General features: G+C 40.3%; 2 protein-coding genes across 5 annotated transcripts in view; one reads left to right on the forward strand and one right to left on the reverse strand.

Moving 5' to 3' along the window:
* The first annotated feature begins 819 nt into the window (after positions 1–819).
* On the forward strand, positions 820–25,202 carry LOC105506124 (phosphoglycerate mutase 1-like). The gene is given in 6 exon segments (XM_011934164.1): positions 820–976; positions 16,990–17,079; positions 21,746–21,799; positions 22,239–22,360; positions 23,475–23,740; positions 23,742–25,202. Coding segments are annotated over 2 exon segments (765 nt in total). The 5' UTR covers positions 820–976; positions 16,990–17,079; positions 21,746–21,799; positions 22,239–22,360; positions 23,475–23,500; the 3' UTR covers positions 24,267–25,202.
* Positions 9,170–26,317, reverse strand: part of NTN4 (netrin 4) — a 129,323-nt gene continuing 112,175 nt past the window's right edge. For 3 of the 4 annotated variants that reach the window (XM_011934147.1, XM_011934135.1, XM_011934151.1), the window contains exons 8-10: positions 21,328–21,396; positions 17,113–17,283; positions 9,170–10,579 (exon numbers count right to left, since the gene is read on the reverse strand). In XM_011934147.1, the coding sequence (XP_011789537.1) occupies positions 10,443–10,579; positions 17,113–17,283; positions 21,328–21,396 (377 nt within the window). In that variant the 3' untranslated portion in view covers positions 9,170–10,442. The remainder of the gene's footprint in view (positions 10,580–17,112; positions 17,284–21,327; positions 21,397–26,317) is intronic. The other variant, XM_011934142.1, reaches the window with a different exon arrangement.

Here is a 26,317-nt window from a genome sequence, read left to right on the forward strand (position 1 = left end):
TTCATGTTTTAAGGTCTTTATTGTTTTGTTTTTACATGTGTATTTTATTTTGTGTTTACAAAGGAAAAGACATTTCATAAAGCCTTTGAATCCTGAAAAGTCAACTTTTATTTTATTTTTATTTTTTGAGGCAGGGGCTCACTCTGTTGCCCAGGCTAGAATTAGGTGGCGTAATCATGGTTCCCTGCAGCCACGACCTCCCAGGCTCAAGCAATCCTCTTACCTCAACCTCCCAAGTAGCTGGGACCATAGGTGTGTGGCACCATGCCCGGCTAACTTTTAAATTTTTTGGATTAATTAAGTGGGATCTCCCTATGTTACCCAGGCCAGTTTTGAAGTCCTAGGGTCAAGGGATCCTCCTGCCTCAGCCTCCCAAAGTGCTGGGATTATAGATGTGAGCCTGACCAATATGAGGCTTTAAACACTACTTCTCAAAGAGCCTTAGCCAGTTCTGTCTGGTAGGATAATATCCTGGGGCAAGTGAAAACTTGGAGAGGCAGGTTGTTCCTAAACTTAATCTTCTCTCCTGAAGCATTTGGTGAAAACTATAAAATTTGGGGGCATGCAAATTAAGTGTACTTGTAAATATGGTTTGAAAAACTGCATTCACTGTATTTTTTGCTTCCCACTGTTTAGTATAACATTTATCAGAGAGGCAGAGAACATGTGGATAAAAATATCCAGTTGTGTATTCTCAGTTGGTATCAAAAGCTAGGTCACTGAAGGTCACTGCCCAGCAAGTCTCCATGTGTAAGAGAGTGTTGGTATGTAAGAGTGTTTCTGATGTTAAGGAATTCTGTTTGCTATGATACGGGTTGTGTACGTCTCCTTGATTTTTCTCCCCATAGGTAACCAAAAAAATGCTATCCTGGATTTTATTTTATTTCTCGTTCACAGGAACGGGAAGGAAAATTGTGGAGTCCATGCGGATTTCTCTTATTTTATTTGTGGCTTGAATCTACATTTCTGAGAGAGGGTAGGTGAAGTCACCCTCCATGTTTTCCTTTCTCAATGTCACTTCTTGTTCACCTTTCTCCTTACTTCTTAAGCCTCTGAGGGCTACAATGGGGTGTGTGTGCAGGGCTGCCACTGCCTAAGGGAAAATTAGGAAGCTGCCTAGGCAGCCTGATTTATGAGGCATTGAAAGGCACAAATGACCAAAAATATCTCCCCCACTGGCCTGCCACCAGTGCCTGAAATACCTATGATTAGAATCACCCATTAAAATGTTTTCTGCAGGCCGGGCATGGTGGCTCACGCCTGTAATCCCAGCACTTTGGGAAGCTGAGGCGGGCGGATCACCTGAGGTCAGGAGTTGGAGACCAGCCTGGCCCACATGATGCAACTCCATCTCTACTAAAAATACAAAAATGAACTGGGCATGGTGGTGGGCGCCTGTAATACCAGCTACTTGGGAGACTGAGGTACGAGAATTGCTTAAACCCTGGGGAGTGGAGGTTGCAGTGAGCTGAGGTCGCTCCACTGCACTCCAGCCCAGGTGACAGAGTGAGACTGTCTCGAAAAAAAAAAAAAAAAAAAGGAAAAAGAAAAAGTTTGCAGACATGCCTGGCTTCTTTGGGTCATGAACACATTGTGTTAGGAGAAAATTGGGAAGTGGGAAAATGGGAAAGAATTACATTAGAATGATTTATTTTATCTTATGAACCTGTCAATCTCTTGGTCAAGAGTAACATCTTGGTAAGTAAGTAGACTGTTTGAGGCTGGAGGGAAAGTTGGGAGTTGAGAGTTTTGTCCAGCATCTTGGTGTGGACCCCGTCCAGGATGAAGTCGACAGGTAGCCGGGGAGAGATTATCCAAAGTGGATTGAGGGGTAGAGATAGCAAAGACAAATTTACATATTTCACAGGTCTATTTAAGGCCAGGTTAGGAAGTAAGGGTACATAATTGCTGGAGGAATCCCCTTTCTGACTGACTTTAAGGAATTCTCTCTCACCAATTTTACAGGGCTGTTATGTGAGGTTCTTTCAATTTTCCTTTTCCACCATCTTTGTTTTTTGGTAACCATAACAGGACTAATGATTCTGTTATTCATAAAATAATATTTGTGACAAAGGTCAAGTAGATTTATATCCATGTGGATTTGTCGAGACTATTCTGTGAAAGTGTCCAGAGCAGAGCTCTCAAAGTCTTGTCTATAGACCACCTCTATCTGAGTTACCACTGGTGCTTATGAAAATGTCCCTCCCCGGGCCCCATCTAGACCTTTGGAAACAGACTCTCTGAGATAGAGGCCTGGATCTCTGCATTAAAAACAGCTGTCTGCCAGTATTTTGCATATGATTTGAGATTCATTGATTTGAAAGCTTCAGTAGAGTACAGAAGTTAAAAATATTGCTTCTAAAGGCAAGTAAATCAGGGTTCAAATCCTAGCTTTGCCTCTTACTAGCTTTGTGACCTTGGATGAGTTATCTGACCACTCTGGCCCTCAGGTTTGGCCTGATAATATTTATAGGGCTATTACGTGAGGTCCAAGGAGAAAATACATGTGAAGTTTGGCATGGTACCTGGCACATAACAAGAGCAAAAGTGATAACCATTACTGTCATGAGCATGTATGTTGAAAACAACTTTTAGCAATGCTTACTAATATTCAATATTTTGTTGACCAGTTACTCTCTAAAGGGTAAATTAAATATTCCGTTTCAGATTGGGTGTGGTTGATCATGCCTGTAATCCCAGCACTTTGGGAGGCCAAGGCTGGTGGATCACTTGAGGCCAGGAGTTTGAGACCAGCCTGGCCAACATGGTGAAACCCCACCTCTACTAAAAATACAAAAATTAGCCAGGTGCAGTGGCACTTGCCTGTAATCCCAGCTACTTGGGAGCCTGAGGCATGAGAATCACTTGAGCTTGGGAGGCAGAGTTTGCAGTAAGCCAAGATCACACCACTGTACTCCAGCCTGGGCAATAGAGTAAGACCCAGTCTAAAAAAAAAAAAAAAAAAATCAATTTTAGCATATGGTAAAAATAATGGTTTTCCCTAGTTTCCTGGTTACCATTGTTTACAGTTTCTGTATTATTTCATCTTCTGTAGCTTTTCTGGCTCTTCAAATACAACTAACAGCAAGAGAGTTAGATGGAAAAATTTGTAATAAATATTCAGAAATACCTTACATAAATCATGGTATCTAGCAATGGAAGAATTGATTAACTGAATATATTCTACCTTGAAATATTCTGCATATTTTTGCTAGAACAAACTGCCCTTTATTTTTATTTTTTAATTTGAGACAGAGTTTTGCTCTGTTGCCCAGGCTGGAGTGCAGTGGTGTCATCTTGGCTCAGTGCAGCCTCCACCACCTGCAAACTGCCTTTTTCTATCTGTTGCTTTCCTTGATTCTCTTATATCGTTATCTTTTGTTTCCTGCCCCTATCTCTCTCCTCTTGGTTGGCAAAGTGCCTATATTCTTTATTTTTTCCTATTTCCTTGTCTCTCTCTGGTGTAATTCCTTCTCATTCATCTTGCAAGCAGAATTTCTCTATACAACAAAGGTCAGAACTGACAAGACTGATTTGAAATGCTGTTGAATTTCATAGTTGCTCATTCAGGATCATTACTGATGCATGCAAAAGTAGACCTTCTGCTGAAATTGACCTCAGAAAACCAGACCAAGAGAAAAAGGGCAAAGGTAAAGATGAGACTCTTGCTGGGCATCGGCTGACGCCTGTAATCCTAGCACTTTGGGAGGCCGAGGAGGGAGGATCACTTAAGCCCAGGAGTTCGAGACCAGCCTGGGCAACATAGCCAGAACCCAGTCTCTACAAATAATTAAAAAAAAAAAATCAGCTGGGTGTGGTGGCACACATCCATCTGGGACCACAGGCTACTCAAGAGGCTGAGGCAAGGGGATTGCTTGAGCCCAGGAGGTTGAGGCTGCAGTGAGCTGTGATCACGCTACCACACTCCAGCCTGTGTGACAGAGTGAGACCTTGTCTCGAAAAAATTTAAAAAAAAAGAGAAAGGTCTCTTACTATTTCCATTTCCTCTTAATATAAATGACATTAGGCAGCATTACTCTATGGCCCTGTAACCACAGCAAAGAGTAGAAAATGACACAGCCGCACAGTGGCGTGATAGAATACAATTACAATTTGGAGAGTGAAGAGAAAAAAAAACTAGCAGAAAATGCTGATTTTGAATTCTCTTCCCTTAACTAAAGGAACAGGCATGAAGAAAAATGGTGCAGTTGGCATCACCTCACGTGGACTCCTTTTGAATGCAAGAATGCCCTTTTAGGGGCTAAAATATGAACACTGTGAGTTAGAATGCATGGGCTCAAATTCAGACTTCACAATTATTATCTGACTGTCCTTGAACAATTTAATCAGTCTCTCTGCGCCTCTGTTTCTTCATCTAAGAAATGGGAATAATAATAGCATGCACGCACCTCAGGGGTGGTTAGGAGCATAAAATGGGGATAACTCCTGTAAAGCACTAAGAAACGTGCCTTGCATGTAGTAAACTCTTAATTACTGCTTGCTACCATTGATATTATCTTTTTTTTTTTTTTGAGACAGCGTTTTGCTCTGTTGCCCAGGCTGGAGTACAGTGGCAAGATTATGGGTCACTGAAGCCTCGACCTCCTGAGCTCGAGTGATCCTCACCTCAGTTTCCTGAATAGCTAGGACTGACTATAGGCACACACCACCATGCCCTGCTAATTGTTTTATTTTTTTGGAGAGAAATGGTCTCACTATGTTGTCCAGGCTAGTCTCGAACTCCTGAGCTCAAGCAGTCCTCCCACCTTGGCCTTCCAAAGTGCTGGGATTATTTTTTATTCACCAAGTTTGAAATCTTTGGTAGTATCCTAGCTGAGGAGGCATCCAGGGAGTTTCTGGACAGAAAATTTAACTGATACTGTGAAAATCTGCTAACAGTGGTTGTTTTTCTTTCTGGGAAGCAGGGTTCCTTGTCTGGCTGCTGTTCCCTCTTGGTCACATGGGCACACTATGATTAAATCATTCCTAGTAAATCTTGGATTTAATAATAAATTCGTTACTAATGATCACACTTTGGAACATGGTCCCCTACCTGTAACATACTAAGAAACTAGAAATGTATTCGGCATTTACCAAAACACTCTTCTCTCTCTCTCTTTTTTTTTTTTTTTTTTTTTTTTTTGAGACAGGGTCTCACGCTGTAACCCAGGCTGGAGTGCAGTGTTACAATCACGGCCTTGATCTCCCAGACTCAAGCAATCCTCCCACTTCAGCCTCCCGGGTAGCTGGGATTGCAGGTGCACACTACCATGCCCAGCTAATTTTTTGTGGTTTTTGTAGAGATGAGGTCCTCCTATGTTGCCAAGGCTGGTCTCAAACGCTTGGGCTCAAGTGATCCACCCACCTTGGCCTCAACAAGTACTGGCATTACAGGTGTGAGCCACCGCACCTGGCCAAAACCCTCTCTTAATGGAACATACATCTCAGATTCTGGAAATATCTGTTACCCCAGGGCATATTTCTTTCTTTCTTGTGACTAACATTCTGCTTTTTTAGTTATTCACATACATAAACTGACGAATAATAAATCTGGGAATTTGTCATTAAAAACTGCATATTTCAAACACAATCAGTAATCCTCAAAAAGTAGAGACATGTTTACATTTCTTTGGTGAAAGTGTAGGAACACAGGGACTTGGGAATCATTTTTTAAAAAATATTTTCAGACAAATCATTTTCTGAGAGACTTAAAAAAAGAAGCTGTCAGTCATTTGAGGTGCACCCTTTTGCTTCTATTCCATTTTTATCATACTAATCTCTCTTGCAAAATTGAGGTTATTCATAAATATTTCCCTTCCAAACTGTGGGAAATAAGATGTGAGTTTGGCCCTTTGATAAAGTTAGGTTCAGGGACTGCTTATCATTGAAACAATGAGCACAAAAGCAATTCAGTTCTGGGACTTCTCACAAAACTCAGCGGGCCAGGCAGTGCTCACTCTTGTTCTCAGGCATTCCAGGGGAGTGGCAGAGGGACGGCCAGCACGAGACATTTTCAAGGTTCTTTTTCCCACCCTTTAGAATTGGTAAGTCTCTGATCGTTTAGAAAAGGATTTGTTTTGCAAGAACCCAAAGTGTCCCCAAGAACTATGTTTACCCATAATAGGCCTTGCTCTCTGTTTAACATAGCCAGATGGACACTGCTATTTGGCTCATGGTCATATCCCCACAGATTTGACCTCATTTAGAGGACACTATTAAAAGATTATCCTATTATTGAGAATTTCCATTGCATCAAATAGTAAATATTAGTAACATTCCTCTACAGGGAAAATGATGTAAGAAGAGGGCAAGACTGTGTTGACCTCAGGCAAATCACACGGATAGGTATGTGGCAATTATGAAACTCAGTACTGCCTAATAAAGCCCAGTGGCACACAGAGTAAAGGTCCAGGGGCAGAGACTTTCCCAGTAGCTCTCGAAGGAAGTGTTCAGGTTCCACTGAAGTCACAGATGGAAGTCTTAGTACCGAGGTGGTTATTTTGAAAGAGGCTAAGGAGGAGAAAGTGCATGTAGCAGGATGGCAGGATGGGATGTTGGGATGATGGGATGATGGGATGATGGGATGTTGAGATGATGGGATGATGGGATGATGTGATGTTGGGATGTTGGGATAATGGGATGATGGGATGATGGGATGTTGAGATGATGGGATGATGTGATGTTGGGATGTTGGGATAATGGGATGATAGGATGATGGGATGTTGAGATGATGGGATGATGGGATGATGTGATGTTGGGATGTTGGGATAATGGGATGATGGGATGATGGGATGTTGGGATGATGGGATGATGGGATGATGGGATGATGGGATGTTGGGATAATGGGATGATGGGATGATGGGATGTTGGGATGATGGGATGATGGGATGTTGGGATGTTGGGATGATGGGATGATGGGATGATGGGATGTTGGGATGTTAGGATGATGGGATGATGGCATGTTGGGATGATGTGATGTTGGGATGATGGGATGATGGGATGATGGCATGTTGGGGTGATGGCCTGTTGGGATGATGGCATGTTGGGATGATGTGATGTTGGAATGATGTGATGTTGGGATGATGGGATGTTGGGATGATGTGATGTTGGGATGTTGGGATGATGGGATGATGTGATGTTGGGATGATGGGATGTTGGGATGTTGGGATGATGGGATGATGGGATGATGGGATGTTGGGATGTTGGGATGATGGCATGTTGGGATGATGGCATGTTGGGATGACAGGATGATGGGAATGGGAATGGGGTCATGAGGGGGCCAGCTCCACCTTCTTCTTTACATTTACAAAATGGGGAACATAAGGTTTCTTTCTTTTCCTTTTCCTTTTTTTTCCACTTTGGAAGCCAAATGATGCTCATAGGAAATTTCAAACTGCACTGGAAGGCTGCAAGTGATTTGAGAATCAAGACCTTAAGAAACGATTCTAATAGTAACCTATCTTTTTGAATGTTGCTGGAAAAGGTACTTGAAAGAGCCATGAAGGAAGCAGATTCTAGTCATAGAGGACTGGGAAGACACTGGGACCCAACAATTTGGTAAACTAGACAAAACTAAACTTTCAGTTCTGATTTTACTTGAACATACTTTAAAAACAATTGGTTGGTTAAATTTTGTTTTATAAAATAAATTACAGGCCAAGTGCAGTGGCTCATGCCTGTAATCCCAGCATTTTGGGAGGCCGGGGCAGGTGGATCTCCTGAGGTCAGGAGTTTGAGACCAACCTGGCCAACATGGTGAAACTCTGTCTCTACTAAAAATACAAAAATTAGTCAGGCATGGTGGCAGGTGCCTGTAATCCTAGATACTAGGGAGGCTGAGGCAGGAGAATTGCTTGAACCCGGGAGGCGAAAGTTGCAGTGAGCCGAGATCACGCCACTGCACTCCAGCCTAGGTGGAGTGAGACTCCGTCTCAAAAAAAAAAAAATTACAAAAGTAGTATATGATTAGTGAAAGAAAGTCAAGCAATACGAATGCATGTAATATAAGAAAGGAAAAATCTCCTTCCTTCTTTGCCAGACAGGGTCCAATACTGTTACAATCTGTCTCTCTTTCAGAACTTTTATTTGTGTATTTGAGACAGGGTCTTACTCAGTCACCCAGGCTGGAATACAGTGGCATCATCATAGCTTGCTGTAATCTTGAATTCACTGTAAGCTTGAACTCCTATGCTCAAGACATCCTCCTGCCTCACCCTCCTGAGTAGCTGAAACTACAGGTGTGCACCATCATGCCTGGCTATTTTTTTTTTTTAAGAGATGGAGGTCTCACTCATTGCCCAGGCTGGTTCCAAACTCCTGGCCTTACGAATCCTCCCATCTCAGCCTCTGAAAGTGCTATGATTGCAAGTGTGAGCCACCGTGCCTGGCCCTCTTTCAGAACTTTAAAAACACTATATATACTATAAATGTGTTTTTGGGGTGGGGCTAATTATGTATGTTCTGTAATTTTTTTAACTTAATGTTTTATGGACTTTTTTTTACTCTTTTTTAAAAATTTCTACTCTTTTTCAAGTGGGTATTTGTTATTTTGAATAAAGTGAAATGGAAAATTCTGTATCTGATGTATTTAAACTATTTTTATTGGTATGCTATACTTACCAACATGTTTTATGACTTGCTTCTAAATGATAACCATACTAGATAATGGTCCACCAACCAGGATAAGATGGGATGGGTAAGGAGCTAAGAGACATGCTCCAGGTGAAAAAGCAGATTTCTTAAGAGTATGTTCAGTATAATTCCAATTATATAAAACATATATATGTATGCACAGAAAACAGTCCGCATTATAGACACCACAGTGCTAATGGCTCTTATCCCAGGATGGTTGGAGTATAAATATTTTTTCCTGTTATGCTTTTTCTGTGTTTTCCACAATGAACATTTATTACTTTTAAAATTAGTTAAAATTAATGTAATATAAAAATCACAATGTATCTGATGAAAAAAGTGTGTGTCTAAAGGCTACAGAAAATAAATCCATCTGAGTTAGCTTCCACTCCGTTCCAAAACCCCAGAGTAACAGAGTAGAAGTTGGGCCTTCTTTCATTTTCTTAAATTAATGAATTAGATTTGAGTTCCCTCATTATGAGAAGATAATCTTTAGCATCACTGAAAGAGTTAATCAAGAAATGAGACAAAAATCAGGAGATCATATTCCTTTATTACATATATGAAATATAAAAGCAAATTAACAAAGCAATATATATATATTTTTGCAAGTCCACAGGACTTCAGGGAAAAAATGGTTCTGTATGTGAAATTATTCATATGGCACTGTGTTCATGTTTTGTATATTCAAGTACAAAAGAAACTATGTATAGTGGTTATGCATGGGTATAGAAGATGAATAATAATGAAAAACTGTGATTTGTTTACTATCACATACATTGTGTTAAAAAACAGGTAAATATAATGACTTACTGTTAAGAAAGACAAGGAGGAAAACTATTTCAATGTTCAGGTTTAAATACTAAGCACAAAAATATAACAAATTCTGTGTCTACAATAATTTTTGAAGTGTATACAAGTGCATTGCAAATGAGCTTTTTAAAATTTAAAGTCCATTTCCACTTTAGCCAAGCATATGTCTACATTTATGATTTCTTTCTCTTATTTTAAAGTCTCTTCTGGTTTAGTTTTTTAAAAAGTTTCATCATGGCTGTCATCTTGGAATCTAGCCTCCAGCTTGAAGCTGAGTCTTCATGCATACATATTCTCCTTTCTGGTTGCATCTTCACCTAGTTTCTCCAAGTATTCAGAGTTAAATAGCACAACTTCTTTTATATGGTCACTTTTGTCCACCTGTAGTGGCAGCGCTTTTGCTTCAGTAGGCTTTCTCACACACTCTTTTCTTTCTTCCAACAGCAGTCTCCAAACGTTCACAACACAAGTGGTACGTAGTAAAGTGCTTTATACAAGGAAATACTATATACACGTGGAGAGGCTCCATTTAACACCTACAGACCAAAGTTCATGCATAACACACAAGAGAAGGCTCTTTTTAAAGAAACGCCTTTTCTGATAGTAGGGTTGGGAATTCCTTAAAACCTCATTCATTACTTTAGCATCAGATGTAAGTAACGTAGCTGAAGCTGGAAGGCGTCCTTGTTAGAGGTACTGCCCTTAATGGATTACTGCTAAATGTCATGCTGCTATTAAAATATCCTAATAGTTAAGAATTTCAGAATCAGTCCCATAGAAAACAGATATCAGTGTAGGGGTTTTCATTTCTCTTCATGAAATAAAACTACATTTAAACATGGGTCCAGAAGAGATAAGTTAGATGAGACCCATGCATTCAAACATTTCTATACGTTTTGGCACTTTAAAAAATTCCAGTTTCCTGTCTGAGGTCTTCTTGCTCTAAAATTTGTGTTTTGTACATAGAGAAGTGCCATCATGTGCTATCCATCTTAATGCTACTTGCACTCTCTTTTTAAAATATCCATGACTTTTCTTCCAAGAGAAGGTTTCCAGTGCTGGACAAAGCTTTTCATATTCACAATTAGTTTGCCTGTTCTTACATCCTCATGTCCTGCTACAAGGTATTCCAAACCTAAAAGAGAACAAAATTAGGGGCTATATAGTATCATACTTTATTGAAGGGAGAGATGTGACTCCAGCAGGTTTTCTTTCGTATTTATTTTGAGACAAGGTCTTGCTCTGTCATGGGCCGGAGTGTAGTGACATAATCCTGGCTCACTGCAGCCTTGATATCCTGGGAGTAGGTAATCCTCCCTCCTCAGTCTCACAAGCAGTTGGGACTACAGGTGTGCACCACCACTCCCAGCTAATTTGTTCAAATTTTTTGTCGAGATGGGGTTTCATCATGTTGCCCAGGCTGGTCTTGAGCTCCTGGACTCAAGCCATCTGCCCACCTCGGCCTCCCAAAGTGCTGGGATTACAGGTATGAGCCACCACGCCTGGCTGACTCCAGCAGTTTTATATATTCAGGGTTGGAATAAGGAGTAAGAAACATTAATAGCTGCCATTTAGTAAGCATTTACTATGCTTAGCACATGTATGCTTTACATGTATGCTTTACATGTATGATCTCATTTAGCTTTGAAAATAACCCTGTGAGGTAGATATTTTTTCCTTCTTGTTTTGCAGATGAGGAAACTGAGGCTCAGCAAGGCTAAGACACTTGTTTGATATCTTTTTGTAAGTATAGCAGCACCTGGACTCAAACTCAGATCATGCTGATTCTAGAACCTTTTCTTTGTACTATACCACACTCTGTGGCAAAGAACTGAGGGTTCTAAGGACACTCACCATACTGCCCTAGATCAGTACATCTTGGAGACTCACCGTGTATGGTAGTATCTTTAAGGTTTTTTTGTTTTTTTGTTTTGTTTTGTTTTATTTTTGGATAGAGTCTCACTCTGTTGCCCAGGCTGGAGTGCAGTGGTGCCGTCTTGGCTCACTGCGACCTCTGCCTCCTGGGTTTAAGCAATTCTTGTGCCTTGGCCTCCCAAGTAGCTGGGACTGCAGGTGTGCACCCCCACACCTGGCTTTTATATTTTTAGTAGAGACAGGGTTTTACCATGTTGGCCAGGCTGCTCTTGGACTCCTGACCTCAGGTGATCCGCCTGCCTCAGCTTCCCAAAGCGCTGGGATTATAGGCATAAGCCACCATGCCCAGCCTAAGGAGGATTTTTATAAAAGTGAAACAAGCATTTAGGAAAACATATAGGAAAGAAGCTATGAATTATAGAAAATAACACATATTCCCTATATAAAGCCTATGTGTTTTTGGAATAGGATGTTTGTTTGTCATACATTAAAAAAAAAAAAAAAAAACTAAATAAATGATAAAACTTGCCTAGATCTTGTGATGACTTTGTATTCAAAATTCCTTTCAAGCTTTAGATAACAAATTTTAGCTAATATATCCAAGAAATGAAAGGACAGTCTCATTACCTATAGATTAGTAAAAAGAAATATAATAATTGCCCTTAGTTAATGTTTGTAATAATATAGATTTTGGTATTTAGGAAAAGTTTTTAAAAAGTATAGGCTAGATAAAATAATTATGTTTATAAAATAAAAATTTTCCAATATAAAATGGAGATATACTTTTAAAAACTAAATTACATGAAAGCTAGATGCTAAAATTCAACTGAAAATATCAATTTAATTTCACAATTTAAATTGATTTCATTGCTCGTTTTTCACTGAAACGACTGAGAAAAAAATGTCATCCAAGTAGTATGAACACCTATAACAACCATACAGGCTTCTTGGAAAATGGCTTATTCCAGGTTCAGGGCAGGAAGTTGAGCATGGGACATCTTATTGTGTTAAAAACAAGAAAGCTTTCAAAGATGAATGTGTGTCTTTTTAAAAGGACACAGCAGCTAGCAGGATGGAGTTATAACGTGTCAAAACTGTGATAAGTTGAGCACCAAGAAACACAATAATTGTGTGTATGAAAACACATTAAATCCATGGAAATCCATAATTCCAAAATGACACCAAAAATGAGAAAGTCAGAGAAAAATTAATTTGTCATCTTTAGAGGCAGCTGTTAAAACCATTTCTTACTTTGAAAATTAGAAACTAAAGGGAAAGAATGTAGCATTTATCCTGTCTTTACAATAAGAACTATATTTCATGGTAATCTAGTTGCCCAGCTTGGGTGAGAAAGCCCTCTTACAGAAGAATGCCAGCTAATAAGAGAATTCGAAAGAATTAGAAAAACTTCATTTCTCAGACTCTAATGAAGTTATTGATTCAGGAAAGGATTATCAATTGGCGACAAAGTCATTAAATGAATGGTGAATGGAAAGCTGGATGCTCGTAGAATGCTACGTAATATCACACTCATTCTTTTCTATCTCTAAAGGTAAAACAAAACTTTGGCAATGGAGAGATCAGGCTGCCTTCGTTGTAGTCCAAAGGTCAAGCTTAGAGACACTGATGGGAGGTTATCCAGGTACCATGTGCATTCGACATGATTCAACATGAAGCACACGATGATATCTATAATGGATTCTAGCCAAAATGTTTGTCTTGAATCAATCAAGCCTTTCTTCAGAGATTACAGGAGATAGAAGAGATAGAGCTAAACACTACCATAAATGAACCAACCACACAAATGTTGATGGTCAGATAAGGGACAGGGCATCTGATCTGGTTTCCTCAACAAGTCATAAAAAAGGAACCGTGCCAGAATAAAAGAGACTTGAGGGACTGAAAAACCAGATGTGTGATCCTGGATTGAATACTGGAAAGGACAAATCAGCTCTAGAGGACATTTTGGGATCAGTTAGGAAATAGAAATATGACCTGAGTATTAGGTAATATGAAAATAAACTAAAATTGAAGGTAAAGCTTATTAACAGAATAATGCAGGTTACAGAATGGAGCATATACTATGATATCATTTTGGTTAAAAATATAATACATATACACAGAGGAAAATTAGAAAGGATTTCCTAAGCTATTAACAGAGATGATCTCTGGGGGATAGAAATATGAAATTTAAAAATTTCCCCTAAACATCTCCCCTCCCCTCCACTCTCCTTTCCTTCCCTTCTTCTTTTTTTTTTTTTGACAGAGTCTCACTCTGTCACCCAGGCTGACATGCAGTGCACCATCTCAACTCTGTAGCCTCGATCTCCCTAGGCTCAGGTAATCCTCCCACCTCAGCCTTCTGAGTAGCTAGGACAACAGGCTCATGTCACCATACCTGGCTAATTTTTGTATTTCTGTAGAGATGGACTTTCACCATGTTGCCCAGGCTGGTCTCGAACTCCTAGGCTCAAGCGATCCACCCACCTTAGCCTCCTAAAGTGCTGGGATTACAGGTGTGAGCCACTGCACCCCGCTAAAAGATTATAAAAAGAAACTAATCCTAAACTTTAAAAAAAGCTATTTTGGTGTTTTCAGAAAAAGAGAAAAAGGAAAATAATGACAGATGTTTCAAACACTGGAGAGTACAATGTAAATGAATGAAAAGGCATTTAAATTATAAAAGGCAACCTTAGCTTCTGCATGAAAAAGAACCTCAGTATTTAATTAACTGACTAGTTAAAAATATAACTTAAAATTGTTTGTATAATGTCTAAAATAATAAAGTCCCCATTTAAAAATACAGTAATCAATTTTTAAGAAACTTCAAGGTTAGGGCTGGATGCAGTGGCTCTTGCCTGTAATCCCAGTGCTTTGGGAGGCTGAGGTGGGAGGACTGCTTGAGGCCAGGAGTTTGAGACCAACCTGGGCACCATAGGAAGGCCCTGTCTACAAAAACACAAACAAAAATTAGCTGGGTGTGATGGCACGTCTGTAGTCCTAGCTACTCGGGAGGCTGAGGCGGGAGGATTGCTTGAGCCTGGGAAGTCGAGGCTGCAGTGAGCAGTGATAGTACCACCACTCTAGCCTGGGCAACAGAGCAGAGAACCCTGTCTTTAAAAAAAGAAAAAAAGAAAGAAAGAAATCTCAGGGTTAAGTCTGGTATTTTTACATGAATTTACTTTGAAACTACAAATAGAATAAACAGGAATTTACCATTAAAGTATAAATATAAGTTAAATTGATAAAAACAATACTGAGTAAAACCATAAATTATGAAGCAGCATCACACCAAAAATAAACATGCAAAACAATGTTCTTTTACACCTCTTATTAGCATTTATATTTTATTTTCCTATCTCTGGGGTTTTGACATCTTCTTTGCTACATGTTTGAGAACACGAAGTTTATTTTGTATCCATAGAAAAAGAAAATACAATACTTTAGTGCTAGTCTTGGTATTCTAAAATATATGACTGATGAATGAGTACATGTATGCGTGAATTAAGAATGAATGAATATGCAGGGATACCCAATAGGATTGTTTCTTTTCCAAAGTAGCCAAGGAAGCAGGTTGGCGTGTAAGGTTTCAGTTTGCTTATCAGCTTTCTTTGGCCTTAGCTATTGAACTTGTAAAAATGGAAAAACAAAGTAAAATGAAAGAGTGTCTGGTTTTGCTTTGGCAAGTTCCAGTCTTTTCTTCAAAGCAAGTAAACATGTTTTCAAGAATTCTTTGAATAATTGCGCTTATGTTTTCAATTGTGATGAACTCAGTTGATTCTTTGACTTGGCTTGGCAGAAACCTGATTAGGAAGTATGGCTCACTTCCTGGAGGGTGGCTCAGATGGTCAAAGCTTTTGTTTTTAATGTCTCACTAAACTGGGCAGACTTTTTTTTTTTTTTTCTTTTGCCAAGACAGTAGGAAAGCTCTTATAAGAGATGCCTCTCAGCACAAATCATTGGGAAATAGAACTTACATGAATTATTTTTAGTTTCCTGTATTCAAAGCCCAAGATTCTTATTCAATTTGTTCTTTGGAATTTTATTTATTTATGTATTTTTAATTTCTTTTGAGATAGGGTCTTGCTCTGTTTGCCCAGGCTGGAGTGCAGTGGCTCAATCATGGCTCACTGCAGCCTTGACCTCCTGGGCTCAAGTGATCCTCCTACCTCAGCCTTCCAAGTAGTTGGGACTACAGGGATGTGCTACCACACCCAGCTAATTTTTAAAAAAATTTTTGTAGATACTAGGTCTCACTATGTTATCCAGACTGGTCTTGAACTCCTGGGCTCAAGCTATCCTCCCACCTTGGGCTCCTAAAGCTGAGATTACAGGCATGAACCACCATGCCCAGTCTGTTTGTTTGTTTGTTTATTTATTTATGTAATTTAAAACATTAGTTTTCATCTTTTCCTTACTAAAATCTAAATTGATTTAAATACATTATCGAAAGGGTAGAAAAAGATGTGAGAGATTGGTCAACACTTGGCCAAAATCAAAAGTTCTGTATCAATGTTGAGTTTGTTTAGACTGAGGGGATATTTTATTGTTAGTTTATGCTATCTCTCTTTCTCTCTCAGTTATCTGTCTGTTTCTCTCAAATTTATTAATCAAAGACTGCAAAAGACTTTTTTTTTTTTTTTGAGACGGAGTCTTGCTCTGTCGCCCAGGCTGGACTGCAGTGGCATGAACTCAGCTCACTGCAACCTCTGCCTCTTGGTCTCAAGGGATTCTCCTGCCTCAGCTCCTGGGTAGCTGCGACTACAGGTGCATGCCACCACACCAGGCTAATTTTTGTATTTTTGGTAGAGACGAGGTTTCATTATGTTGGCCAGGCTGGTGCAAAAGACTTCTTATTAACGTTAACAATGGGTTTATATGGGGAAGGAATTAGACCAAGAACATAAATAATGCACCTGTTTCATCAGTGTGACTAAGACACAGATGACAATCACACAAGCAGGGAGATGCAGAGCATTTTTTGAATTATGATTTGTTTTATTAGAACCTGCTAAGTATTATGTTACCACTGTCTGGGTAGTAATGGTAGGTACTGAAGATACTGTGACCAAAAGCCTAAACCCCATCCTCAAATTTGACAAGGGAGACAGAGAAAGAAGCAGCTTATGACCCAGGATAACGCATATGCTTGGGGCAAGAACCCTGGTACTTATTTATTCATCTTCACTTCTGCTGTAACATTTAAAGGTGCAAATCAAATTTCTCTCTATTTCAAGTTGCTCTAAAATCCTACAGTTTTGTTTTGTTTATTTCTGCTGTTTCTAATTTGAAACCAGAAATATCATTTCATGAAAAACAAGATGATGAGAACTTGAGAGCTGTTTTCTCTCTAGGAGAAACAGATGCTTTTCAAGCAATAGTCAAAATGAATTCAATATTATTTCCACAGATGGAATTTTGCATTTGAACTTCCTTTGGGAACAGGTTCTACTGTAATAGGACCTGGCTTTCAGATAAAGAGTAAATGGCAGATAAATTCATGAAAGTGCTTTCTATGCAACTGGCACCTGGAACCAATCTGAGTCTCCTCTTTTAGGATAGAGAGTATTATATTTCTGGATTTTAAAATACTAAACTTTTATAGAGCACGTGGAAGAGAAATAATTTTTTCGATGTTAGTTCAAAGAATTACATTTGGATTTTCCGCAGGAGTCAGATGGTGAAAAGGAGAGATGTTCTTGCTGAGTTTATTTATGCTGTGCTTCGAAGTAAGACAAGCAGCAAATCAGCAGAGACAAGGCAGGTACTAAGATAGGAAAGTCTAATACTCACCAGGATTGAGGATTGGACAAGTGCATCCTCTGTCCGTCCATGATTCTGGATATAATGTTCGCTTTCCTCGGAAAATCTTCAGTTTGGTAGATTTTAAGACCTTTTTAATCTTCACATTGACCTCAACATGAGTACCTTTATCATGAGCTGATAAAATCTTTATTTTTAGCACTGTTAACAACACAGAAGTCAAAACACATAGAATTTCATATTATCATTTGAAGTTTGAACAACACATAAGTATGCATTTCAGAATCTAATGGAAAGGTGAATTGATGATGAAGATGTGAAAATTTGCTTTAAAAATCATTAGGCATTAACTTGGGTGGAGTTAGAGGCCATTATTCTAAGGAAAGTAACTCAGGAATGGAAAACCAAACCTCATTATGTTCTCACTTATAAGTGGGAGCTAAGTCCTAAGAATGATATAACACTTAGTATGGGAACTTGGGGAAGGGTGAGAGGAGGTGAGGGTTAAAAGACTACATATTGGGTATAGTGTACACTGCTTGGGTGATGGGTGTACTAAAATCTCAGAAATCACCACTAAAGAACTTATCCATGTAACCAAAAACCACCTGTTCCCCCAAAACTATTGAAATAAAATAAAATAAAAACACTAAATTAAAAAAAAGTCATAGGCTCATTCAGTTTTGCACTGGCTTTATCTCATTTCTCTACATTAACTATATTCTTATTTGTTAGGCAATTTCAAATGTGACTCCCTGCAATATCATTATCCTAAGAGAATAGCAACCATTTTGCCTATTGCAATGATAATCTTAAATACATTCAGCTACCACATCTAAACAGAGAGAAGAAACATAGGAAGTAGAATTATCCTGGCTTTTATTTAGGTTCTGACTATATTATTATTTTGTGGCTGATTGTGTTTAATATTATGATAGAGAGCAAAATGCTACTGCTAGAATATATTTTCCATATTCTAAAGAGATTAAATGATAAGATTCACTACTTAATATTCTTCTCCTGCCATAAAATGCAAGCTGACTGGAGTTAGGGAAGCTGTCCCTTCATGGGTGTCCAACCTCTTGACTTCCCTGGACCACACTGGACCACACATAAAGTACACTAACACTAATGATAGCTGATGAACTAAAAAAAGTCTGTGCATAATTTTTGTGATATCCGCCACTCCAGATAAGCCAAAAAGTCCTCACATTCAAAGGGCTGGACACCCATGCATGATGATGGAGCTCCAGTATTCTGTATGACTCATGATTCTATTATGCCCTCCCGTTGATGAAATTGATGTGGCTGGGGATTAAGTAATGGAATAAGTTGGGGTCAGAAAGAAAGTAAAGCTAAGGATCACTGAGCTACTCAGGAACACTAGGAAACATAGGGAAGTTCTTTTTTTTTTTGAGATGGGGTCTCACTCTGTCATCCAGGCTGGAGTACAATGGCGCTATCTCGGCTCAGTGCAACCTCTGCCTCCGAGGTTCAAGCAATTCTTCCTGCCTCAGCTTCCTGAGTAGTGGGATTACAGGCCACCACGCCTGGCTAATTTTCATATATATGTGTGTGTGTGTGTGTGTGTATATGTATATATATATATATATATTTTTTTTTTCCCCCCACAGGGAAGTTCTTATCAGCTTATCCACATCTCCATGGAAGAGTGTGTGTAATGAGAGCACCCTATCTTGGCTGGTCTCATACTCTGAGAATACAGCTGTCAGACAGCTATGTTTATGGAGTCATCACATTTTAGACTTCTAAGGGGTCTTAAAAGCTCACATACTTTATATATGAGGAAGCAAGTTTTAAGAAATTAAGGCCAGGTGCAGTGGCTCATGCCTGTAATCCCAGCACTTTGGGAGGCTGAGGTGGGTGGATCACCTGAGGTCAGGTGTTTGAGACCAGCCTGGCCAACATACAATGAAATCCCATCTCTACTAAAAAATACAAAAAATTTAGCTGGGCATGGTGGTGCATGTTTGTAGCCCCAGCTACTTGGGAAGCTGAGCCAGGAGAAATGCTTGAAACCGGAAGGCAGAGGTTGCAGTGAGTCCAGATCACGCCACTGCACTCCAGTCTGGGTGACAGAGCAAAACTCCATCTCTCAAAAATAAATAAATAAATAAATAAATAAAACAAATAAATAAAATGAACTGTTCAAGTTCGCATAACTGGTTGGCTAGAGGTAGAGTTTGGACTAGAACCCCGATGAGATAAATACATGAAGGACAGGGAGCATAGTGCCCAGCGTGTAGCTAATGCTCAGTAAATGTTCACTATTATTATTCCACTAGACTTGCAAGCTCAAAGAGAGCAGGGACCTTGTCTGTCACTTCTGTTGCTCAATAGGTATTTGCTAAAGGAATAAGCAAGTAAGTCAAGTGTTTTTTTTTTCTATTAAGCCAGGGAATGGGGAGGAGGAAACCAATTTTTTCCAAGACTGTAGCAGTATTGCACTTAATAAGACCAAGATGTTTCATTACATTATTAAGAACGTTCAAATTCTTAAGTAGAAAATTAATGCAGTTGTATTAAAAGATTGGTTATTTGTAAATTCAGAGAGCTACAAAGTTGATGTGATAAGGAGAGCCAGTTGATATTGTCACTGAATGAGCTGACTTTGAACTAAATTATCATATTTGCTCTTAATAGTCAATGCCATTCCCTCTAAACTGCCTTTCCTTTATTGAGCGCTGTACATTTCAAAAGTTTTCTTCTATTAGTTAGCCAAGTTGGAAAGTAGAGAGGGAAGTGTGCATGTAATTTTAGATAAGATTCATGAGGTTTTTTTTTTTTTAACCAGTTATTTACTTTTTTAAATCTTGTATGAGATTAGAGACAATGTTATCGAGAACCTAAATACTTGGTTTCATAAATCATGACTTAAAATTTTCTCCTCATTGTAGTGTATATTTCAGGCCATATATATTATAGATCAATAAAAAAATCTCAGGCTGGGTGTGGTGGCTCACACCTGTCATTCCAGCACTTTGGGAGTCCAAGGCGGGCAGATCATTTGGTGTCAGGAGTCCAAAACCAGCCTGGCCAACATGGTGGAACCCCATCTCTGCTAAAAATACAAAAATTAGGCCGGGTGCGGTGGCTCACGCCTGTAATCCCAGCACTTTGGGAGGCTGAGGTGGGCAGATCACGAGGTCAGGAGTTCAAGACCAGCCTGACTGACATGGTGAAACCTCGTCTCTACTAAAAATACAAAAATTAGCTGGGCATGGTGGCACATGCCTGTAGTCCCAGCTACTTGGGAGGCTGAGGCAGGAGAATTGCTTGAACCCAGGAGGCGGAGGTTGCAATGAGCCTAGATTGTGCCACTGCACTCCAGCCTGGGCAACAAAGCAAGATTCTGTCTAAAAAAAAAAAGTCTCAGACACTAGGCAAGAATGTGTTAGCAAGATATGATATCTTAATATATTTAATAGTAAATATAAAGCCATTTGAATATAGTAACAGTCTTTACTTAGGCAGTGCCATTTCTCTTTTTGTACAGGATGTATTTTCCTGTTATTTGAAAGAAAGGGGTGTCTAGAGTATACAGAGAGGGTAGGGAAGAGACCCAGGTGGACAGCTAGTCTCAGTGCCTCACAAATAGACATCATCTCCCTCCCTCTACCATTTACCGAGCATTGAATATGTGCTAGGTAATGTGCTGCATGCTTTTCAAACATCTTATTCCACAAGGAAGGTGGCATGATCCCTATTTTACAGATGAGGAAACAAGTTTGGAGAGGTTAAGTCTCCCACCCAATAAGCCAGAAATGAAACTCACATAGGTCTGAGTCCAAAGCCTGTGCTCTCAACCATAGTGAAACGCTGCCTTAAACTGATTTCTACTCAGTGTTACTGCATGACAAATGAACACAAGAGTCATTGAAGTGGCTAGAAACATCCCTTTTAGATGAATAAGGCAAGAAGGACCCACGAGAAAGGATTTCATATCATGATTTCTTCTTTCTGCTCTCTGCCTCTTTTTCTTATGGTATAGTAACCCTACCTTTGCTCTACAAGCATCCTGTCCTCCCTGGGACATCCATCACCATCTACATCAGGAAAATCTAGCTCAAGACCAGAACACTGTGTTTAGTGTTATTATGTAAGACTAATGCTTTGTGCTTTCATTTATACACAGTGTCATCAGTCAGGCCTCCCATTTTCTAAAAAATTCTCTGAACTTAGTGTGAATAGGTTCTCAGAAGCATTCAAGGATTTCAGACTCACCATATGAATATTTCATTCCACAGAATGCCTTGGCGTTTCCTAATATCTGTTCCTTACATTCACATTTACCTACAGAAAGTAAACAAAAAATGGTGTTAGTTATTAGAAAAACAAAGAAAGAAAAAACAAGAGATCAGCAAGTGCATCCAGATAACACATCCCTTAAGCCTAGAGTGCTGTGTACAACATAATCTGTAAGTACCAAGAAACCCTGAAAGTCATTCCAAAGAAGTAGAGTCTCTTTCTAAATTAAATTAGTTATCTTCCAATAAAGTATTCACCCAAGAGAAATACAGAAGGTAGAAACAATGATATATTTCAATGCTTGTAATTGGTGTTGTGATAAATACAGTCTAGTATTAATATTCCGTGCTAATAGAAAGGAACTACTGAATGGAAAACAGTTGTTTTTCTGCAGTTAATGTTCACTACAACAAAAGTGAAATTAAATAAACTGGGCAGTCCCTTGAAGGTAATATTGTCCAATTTTTTTGTTGTTATCCATTTTAAAAGTATTTATTGAGCACCTTTGGTATGCAAGGCATGGTGCTTCGCACTGCAGCACCATAAAGATAAGCAAGATACAATTCTTGCCTTAAGGCTTGCAATTCAGTAAGGTGAAGAAACCAAGTGTATGAAAAGTGATAAAGTGATAAGTGGTCTGGGAGAGGTACAATCTGCTTGGGTGGGAGAGTCACATATGTTTGGGAAGATGGGAAAAAGCTTCTTGGATCAAGAAGGATTTAAAAGGGACTTTGAAGAATAAGTTGAGTATTTTCTCCCAATAGTCTAAATTATATATTGCCACTATTACATGTGAGAGCCTTGCCAGGCCATGTGGAAGACTTTCAAAATGGCTTTGTGCATAATTTATTTAATATATGTATGTATGTATATATTTATCTATCGAGAAGGAGTCTCGTTCTCTTGCCCAGGCTGGAGTGCAGTGGCTTGATCTCAGCTCATTGCAACCTCTGTCTCCTGGGTTCAAGCAATTCTCCTGCCTCAGCCTCCTGAGTAGCTGGGACTACAGGCACACACCACCACGCCTGGCTAATTTGTATATTTTTAGTAGAGACAGGGTTTCACCATATTGGTCAGGCTGGTCTCGAACTCCTGACCTCAGGCGATCCACTTGCTTTGGCCTCCCAAAGTTCTGGGATTACAAGTGTGAGCCACTTGCATCCAGCCTGTACATAGTTTATATGTAGCAGGGGACCCCAAATTCCTGGCCGCGGACTGGTACTGGCTTGTGGCCTGTTAGGAACTGGGTCGCACAGCAGGAGGTGAGCAGCCAGAGAGTGAGCCAATTTTTATTTGTATTTACAGCCACTTCCCATCACTCACATTACCGCCTGAGCTCTGCCTCCTGTTAGATCGGCAGCAGCATTAGATGCTCATAAAAGTGCCCATCCTATTGTGAACTGTGCGTGTGAGGGCTCTAGGTTGTGCTCTGTTTATGAGAATCTAATGCCTGATGGTCTGAGGTGGAACAGCTTCAACCTGAAACCATCCCCTGCCCCTGCCATCCATGGAAAAACTGTCTTCCACGAAACAGCTCCCTGGTGCCCAAAAGGTTGGGGATCACAGATATGTAGCATTCTCATACTCATTTATATATTCGTTTCCTCTCTAGACTGTGTCCCTTCAAGGCAATGGTTATATCTTACCGACTTTACATTTCCGGAGCCTAGTATGGGTAGGGTTTTCACTCTTACTGATTTAACAATTAGATATACTTTTCCCCCTTTCCTCTCCCCTCCTGCCCTCATGTACTGTATTTCATAAGCACTGAGTGGTCAGGACAGCAGCTAGTGCTTACTGAGGAGCACTTGCTGTATACCAGGCTGTTTTAAGCATTTTACATTTATTTACTCATTTAAGATTCTCATAGGTAGAAATTTGGTAGGAATATAGAGATAAAAGAGTGAGAAGCCAGGTGTGGTGACTAATTCTTGTGATCCCCGCACTTTGGGAGGTCGGAATGGGTGGACTGCTTGAGTCCAGGAGTCTAAGACCAGACTAGGTAACATAGTAAGGCCTTGTCTCTATAATAAAGATTAAAAATTGTCGAGCACGCAGGCGCAGTGGTCGGGTGCGGGGAGCGGCAGGGGGCAGGCTGTGACTCTGGAATCTGTGAACCCCAGCCCGCACTGCTTCCAAGCCCGCCGCCATGGCCGCCTACAAACTGGTGCTGATCCAGCACGGTGAGAGCGCATGGAACCTGGAGATCCACTTCAGCAGCTGTTACGACTCCCATCTGAGCCCAGCGGGCCACCAGGAGGTGAAGTGCGGCGGGCAGGCGCTGAGAGATGCTGGTTATGAGTTTGACATCTGCTTCACCTCAGTGCAGAAGGGAGCGACCCGGACCCTCTGGACAGTGCTAGATGTCATTGATCAGATGTGGCCCGCCTGTAATGAGGACTTGGCGCCTCAGTGAGCGGCACTATGGTGATCTGACCAATCTCAGTAAAGCAGAAACTGCTGCAAAGCATGGTGAGGCCCAGGTGAAGATCTGCAGGCGCTCCTATGATGTTCCACCACCTCTGTTGGAGCCCGACCATCCTTTCTACAGCAACATCAGTAAGGATCGCAGGTGTGTAGACCTCACAGAAGATCAGTTATCCTCCTGTGAGAGTCTGATGGACACTATTGCCAGAGCTCTGCCCTTTTGGAATAAAGAAATAGTTCCCCAGATCAAGGAAGGGAAACAGGTACTGATTGCAGCCCATGGCAACAGCCTCTCGGGCATTATCAAGCATCTGGAGGGTCTCTCTGAAGAGGCTATCATGGAGCTGAACCTACTGACTGGTATTTCCATTGTCTATGAATTGGACAAGAGCTCAAAGCCCATCAGGAGCATGCAGTTCCTGGGGGATGAAGGGACTCTGCATAAAGCCATAGAAGCTGTGGTTGCTCAGGGCAAGGCCAAGAAGTGAAGGCCGGCGGGCAGACTACTGTCCCCAGGAGCACCTTCCTTGCCTGGCGTGTCCCTCTGCCCCTCCCTCCTGCACACACCGCACTGATCACATGTGTAGGCATCTTGAGCTGTAGCTGCAGATGGGGACCAGTGGCTCCCATTTTCATTTTAGCCATTTTTGTCTCCTGCACCCACTCCCTTTGTACATTCTAGTCAGAATAGCACTTCTAGGGCATGGGTTCTCAGTCCAAGCTGTGGAAAAGCTCCCCTAGTCCAAGAGAGTTTAAAAGCAGTGACTTGGGATTTTGTGAGTGCTTTGTTTACTAAGAACTTGTGGAGAGGAAGCGGGCTAAGCTATGACCAATGAGGAGAAGCAAGAGAGCCTGTCTGTCCCCAAGAGCCAGTCCTCTGCTCTTCTGTAGTCAGGCCACTGCCTGGGGGCTCTAGTCATTCCAGTGAAAGATGAATGTAACCTGCATTGTGATGTGACAGCTGTTTCCTCCCTGACCCCAGAGGAGGTGGCTCTAGAAGGTTGGGATCAATCCTGAATTTGGTTTAGGTGTTCCATTTACTTTTATATAAAAAAAAGAAGTATCGTATATGTAAATAATACAAAACAGTAACCCTTCTGGGGTCTCTTGTGGCAGTTGAAATAGTCCCACATGTGATCAGCAGAAAATAAGCCATTCCTCACACCAACATGGGATAAGCCTCTTGGCCTCAGAGGAGTAGGAGTGCTTCCTGCTGTGTGTTTTAGAATCCCTCTGCTGCCTTGTTTCATGGCAGTGAAATGCCTCTTGGTCCTGTCCAAGTGTGTCTTTCACTGACTGATTTCTGAATCATGTCCTAAGTTGCTTGGCCCTGCCACATGGGTCCAGTGTTCATTTGAGCATAACTGTACTAAATCCTTTCTCCAGATGAGTATAATAAAGGAGTTATGTGCAATTAAAAAAAATTAGCCTGGTGTGGTAGTATGCGCCTGTAGTCCCAGCTACTCGTGGAGGGGAGCATTGGTGGCACTGAGGAGGGAGGATCGCTTGAGCCCAGGAGGTCAAGGCTCAGTAAGCCACAATGGCGCCACTGCACTCCAGCCTGGGCAATAAAGTGAGACTCTGCCAAAAAAAAGAAAGAAAGAAAGAAAAGAAATTGTAGTAACCTAAGTGAATAGCCTATGGCCTTTGATAATTCCACAAAGCAGAAGAGTACAGTAACTACTGTGCAATAAAACCTAATGGAACTCCAAATGGCATATACTGTTCCTCAATACAATGCTCTTCTCTTTAACCCTTCAGCCTAGAAGAGCATACATAGGTCTATTGTTTGATGACCTTTCTTTGGCTGCTTTCCAACGCTTCTTTTTCATATACTTAGAGCTCAAACATTAATATTTGTTGATCAGGCTTCAGCCCAGATGTGTTTTCTTAAAATAAATCTGGAAGGGAAGAAAAGCTTGTTTAGTTATACTAGGTTATTAGGACATTTAAAAAAAATGAGCATTGTTTACAGTTCTGTGGTACTAGTTAAGGCCAGTTTTGCTATTCAGGAAGTGAAATTTTACATCTGGTGTAAGAAGTGGTAGAAATTATGGGTGTTTTGTTGGTAAAGTATATTATACTCCTGGTTGAAAACTGTTTTTATGGAAACTTATGGGAGGTAATATAGGTAGGTAGATTTTTTTTTTTTTTCAGTGCTTAGAACACTTTTGTTAAAAAAAGGTGCCCAGAAGCACCATTCTATACTCAATGCAGGAAACTGAATAAAGTCCTCCTCAATCTGGCACTCATCCAGATGAATTTCAGAGACTCTCTGGGGACATTACAGACCTAACAGCTGCTGTGGACATGAGAGTCTGGAGTCATTCTGCTGCCAGCACTTTATGTGCTTGGCTGGAATGCTGCCAACTCTCTAATAACACACATGATGGGCTTAGTGAATGTCCTATAGTCCTAAAAACCGGATTATTACAGATTTGGTTTAGCAAACTTGGAGAATTATAAAAAGTCATTGTGTGGTTAGAAAAATAGAAGAGCACTTTTAAAAGTGGCTATTAAAGTTAAAATCATAAAATTC

Source organism: Colobus angolensis, unplaced genomic scaffold, assembly GCF_000951035.1.
Source record: "Colobus angolensis palliatus isolate OR3802 unplaced genomic scaffold, Cang.pa_1.0 Scaffold10, whole genome shotgun sequence".
In the NCBI taxonomy this organism is placed as follows: domain Eukaryota; kingdom Metazoa; phylum Chordata; class Mammalia; order Primates; family Cercopithecidae; genus Colobus; species Colobus angolensis.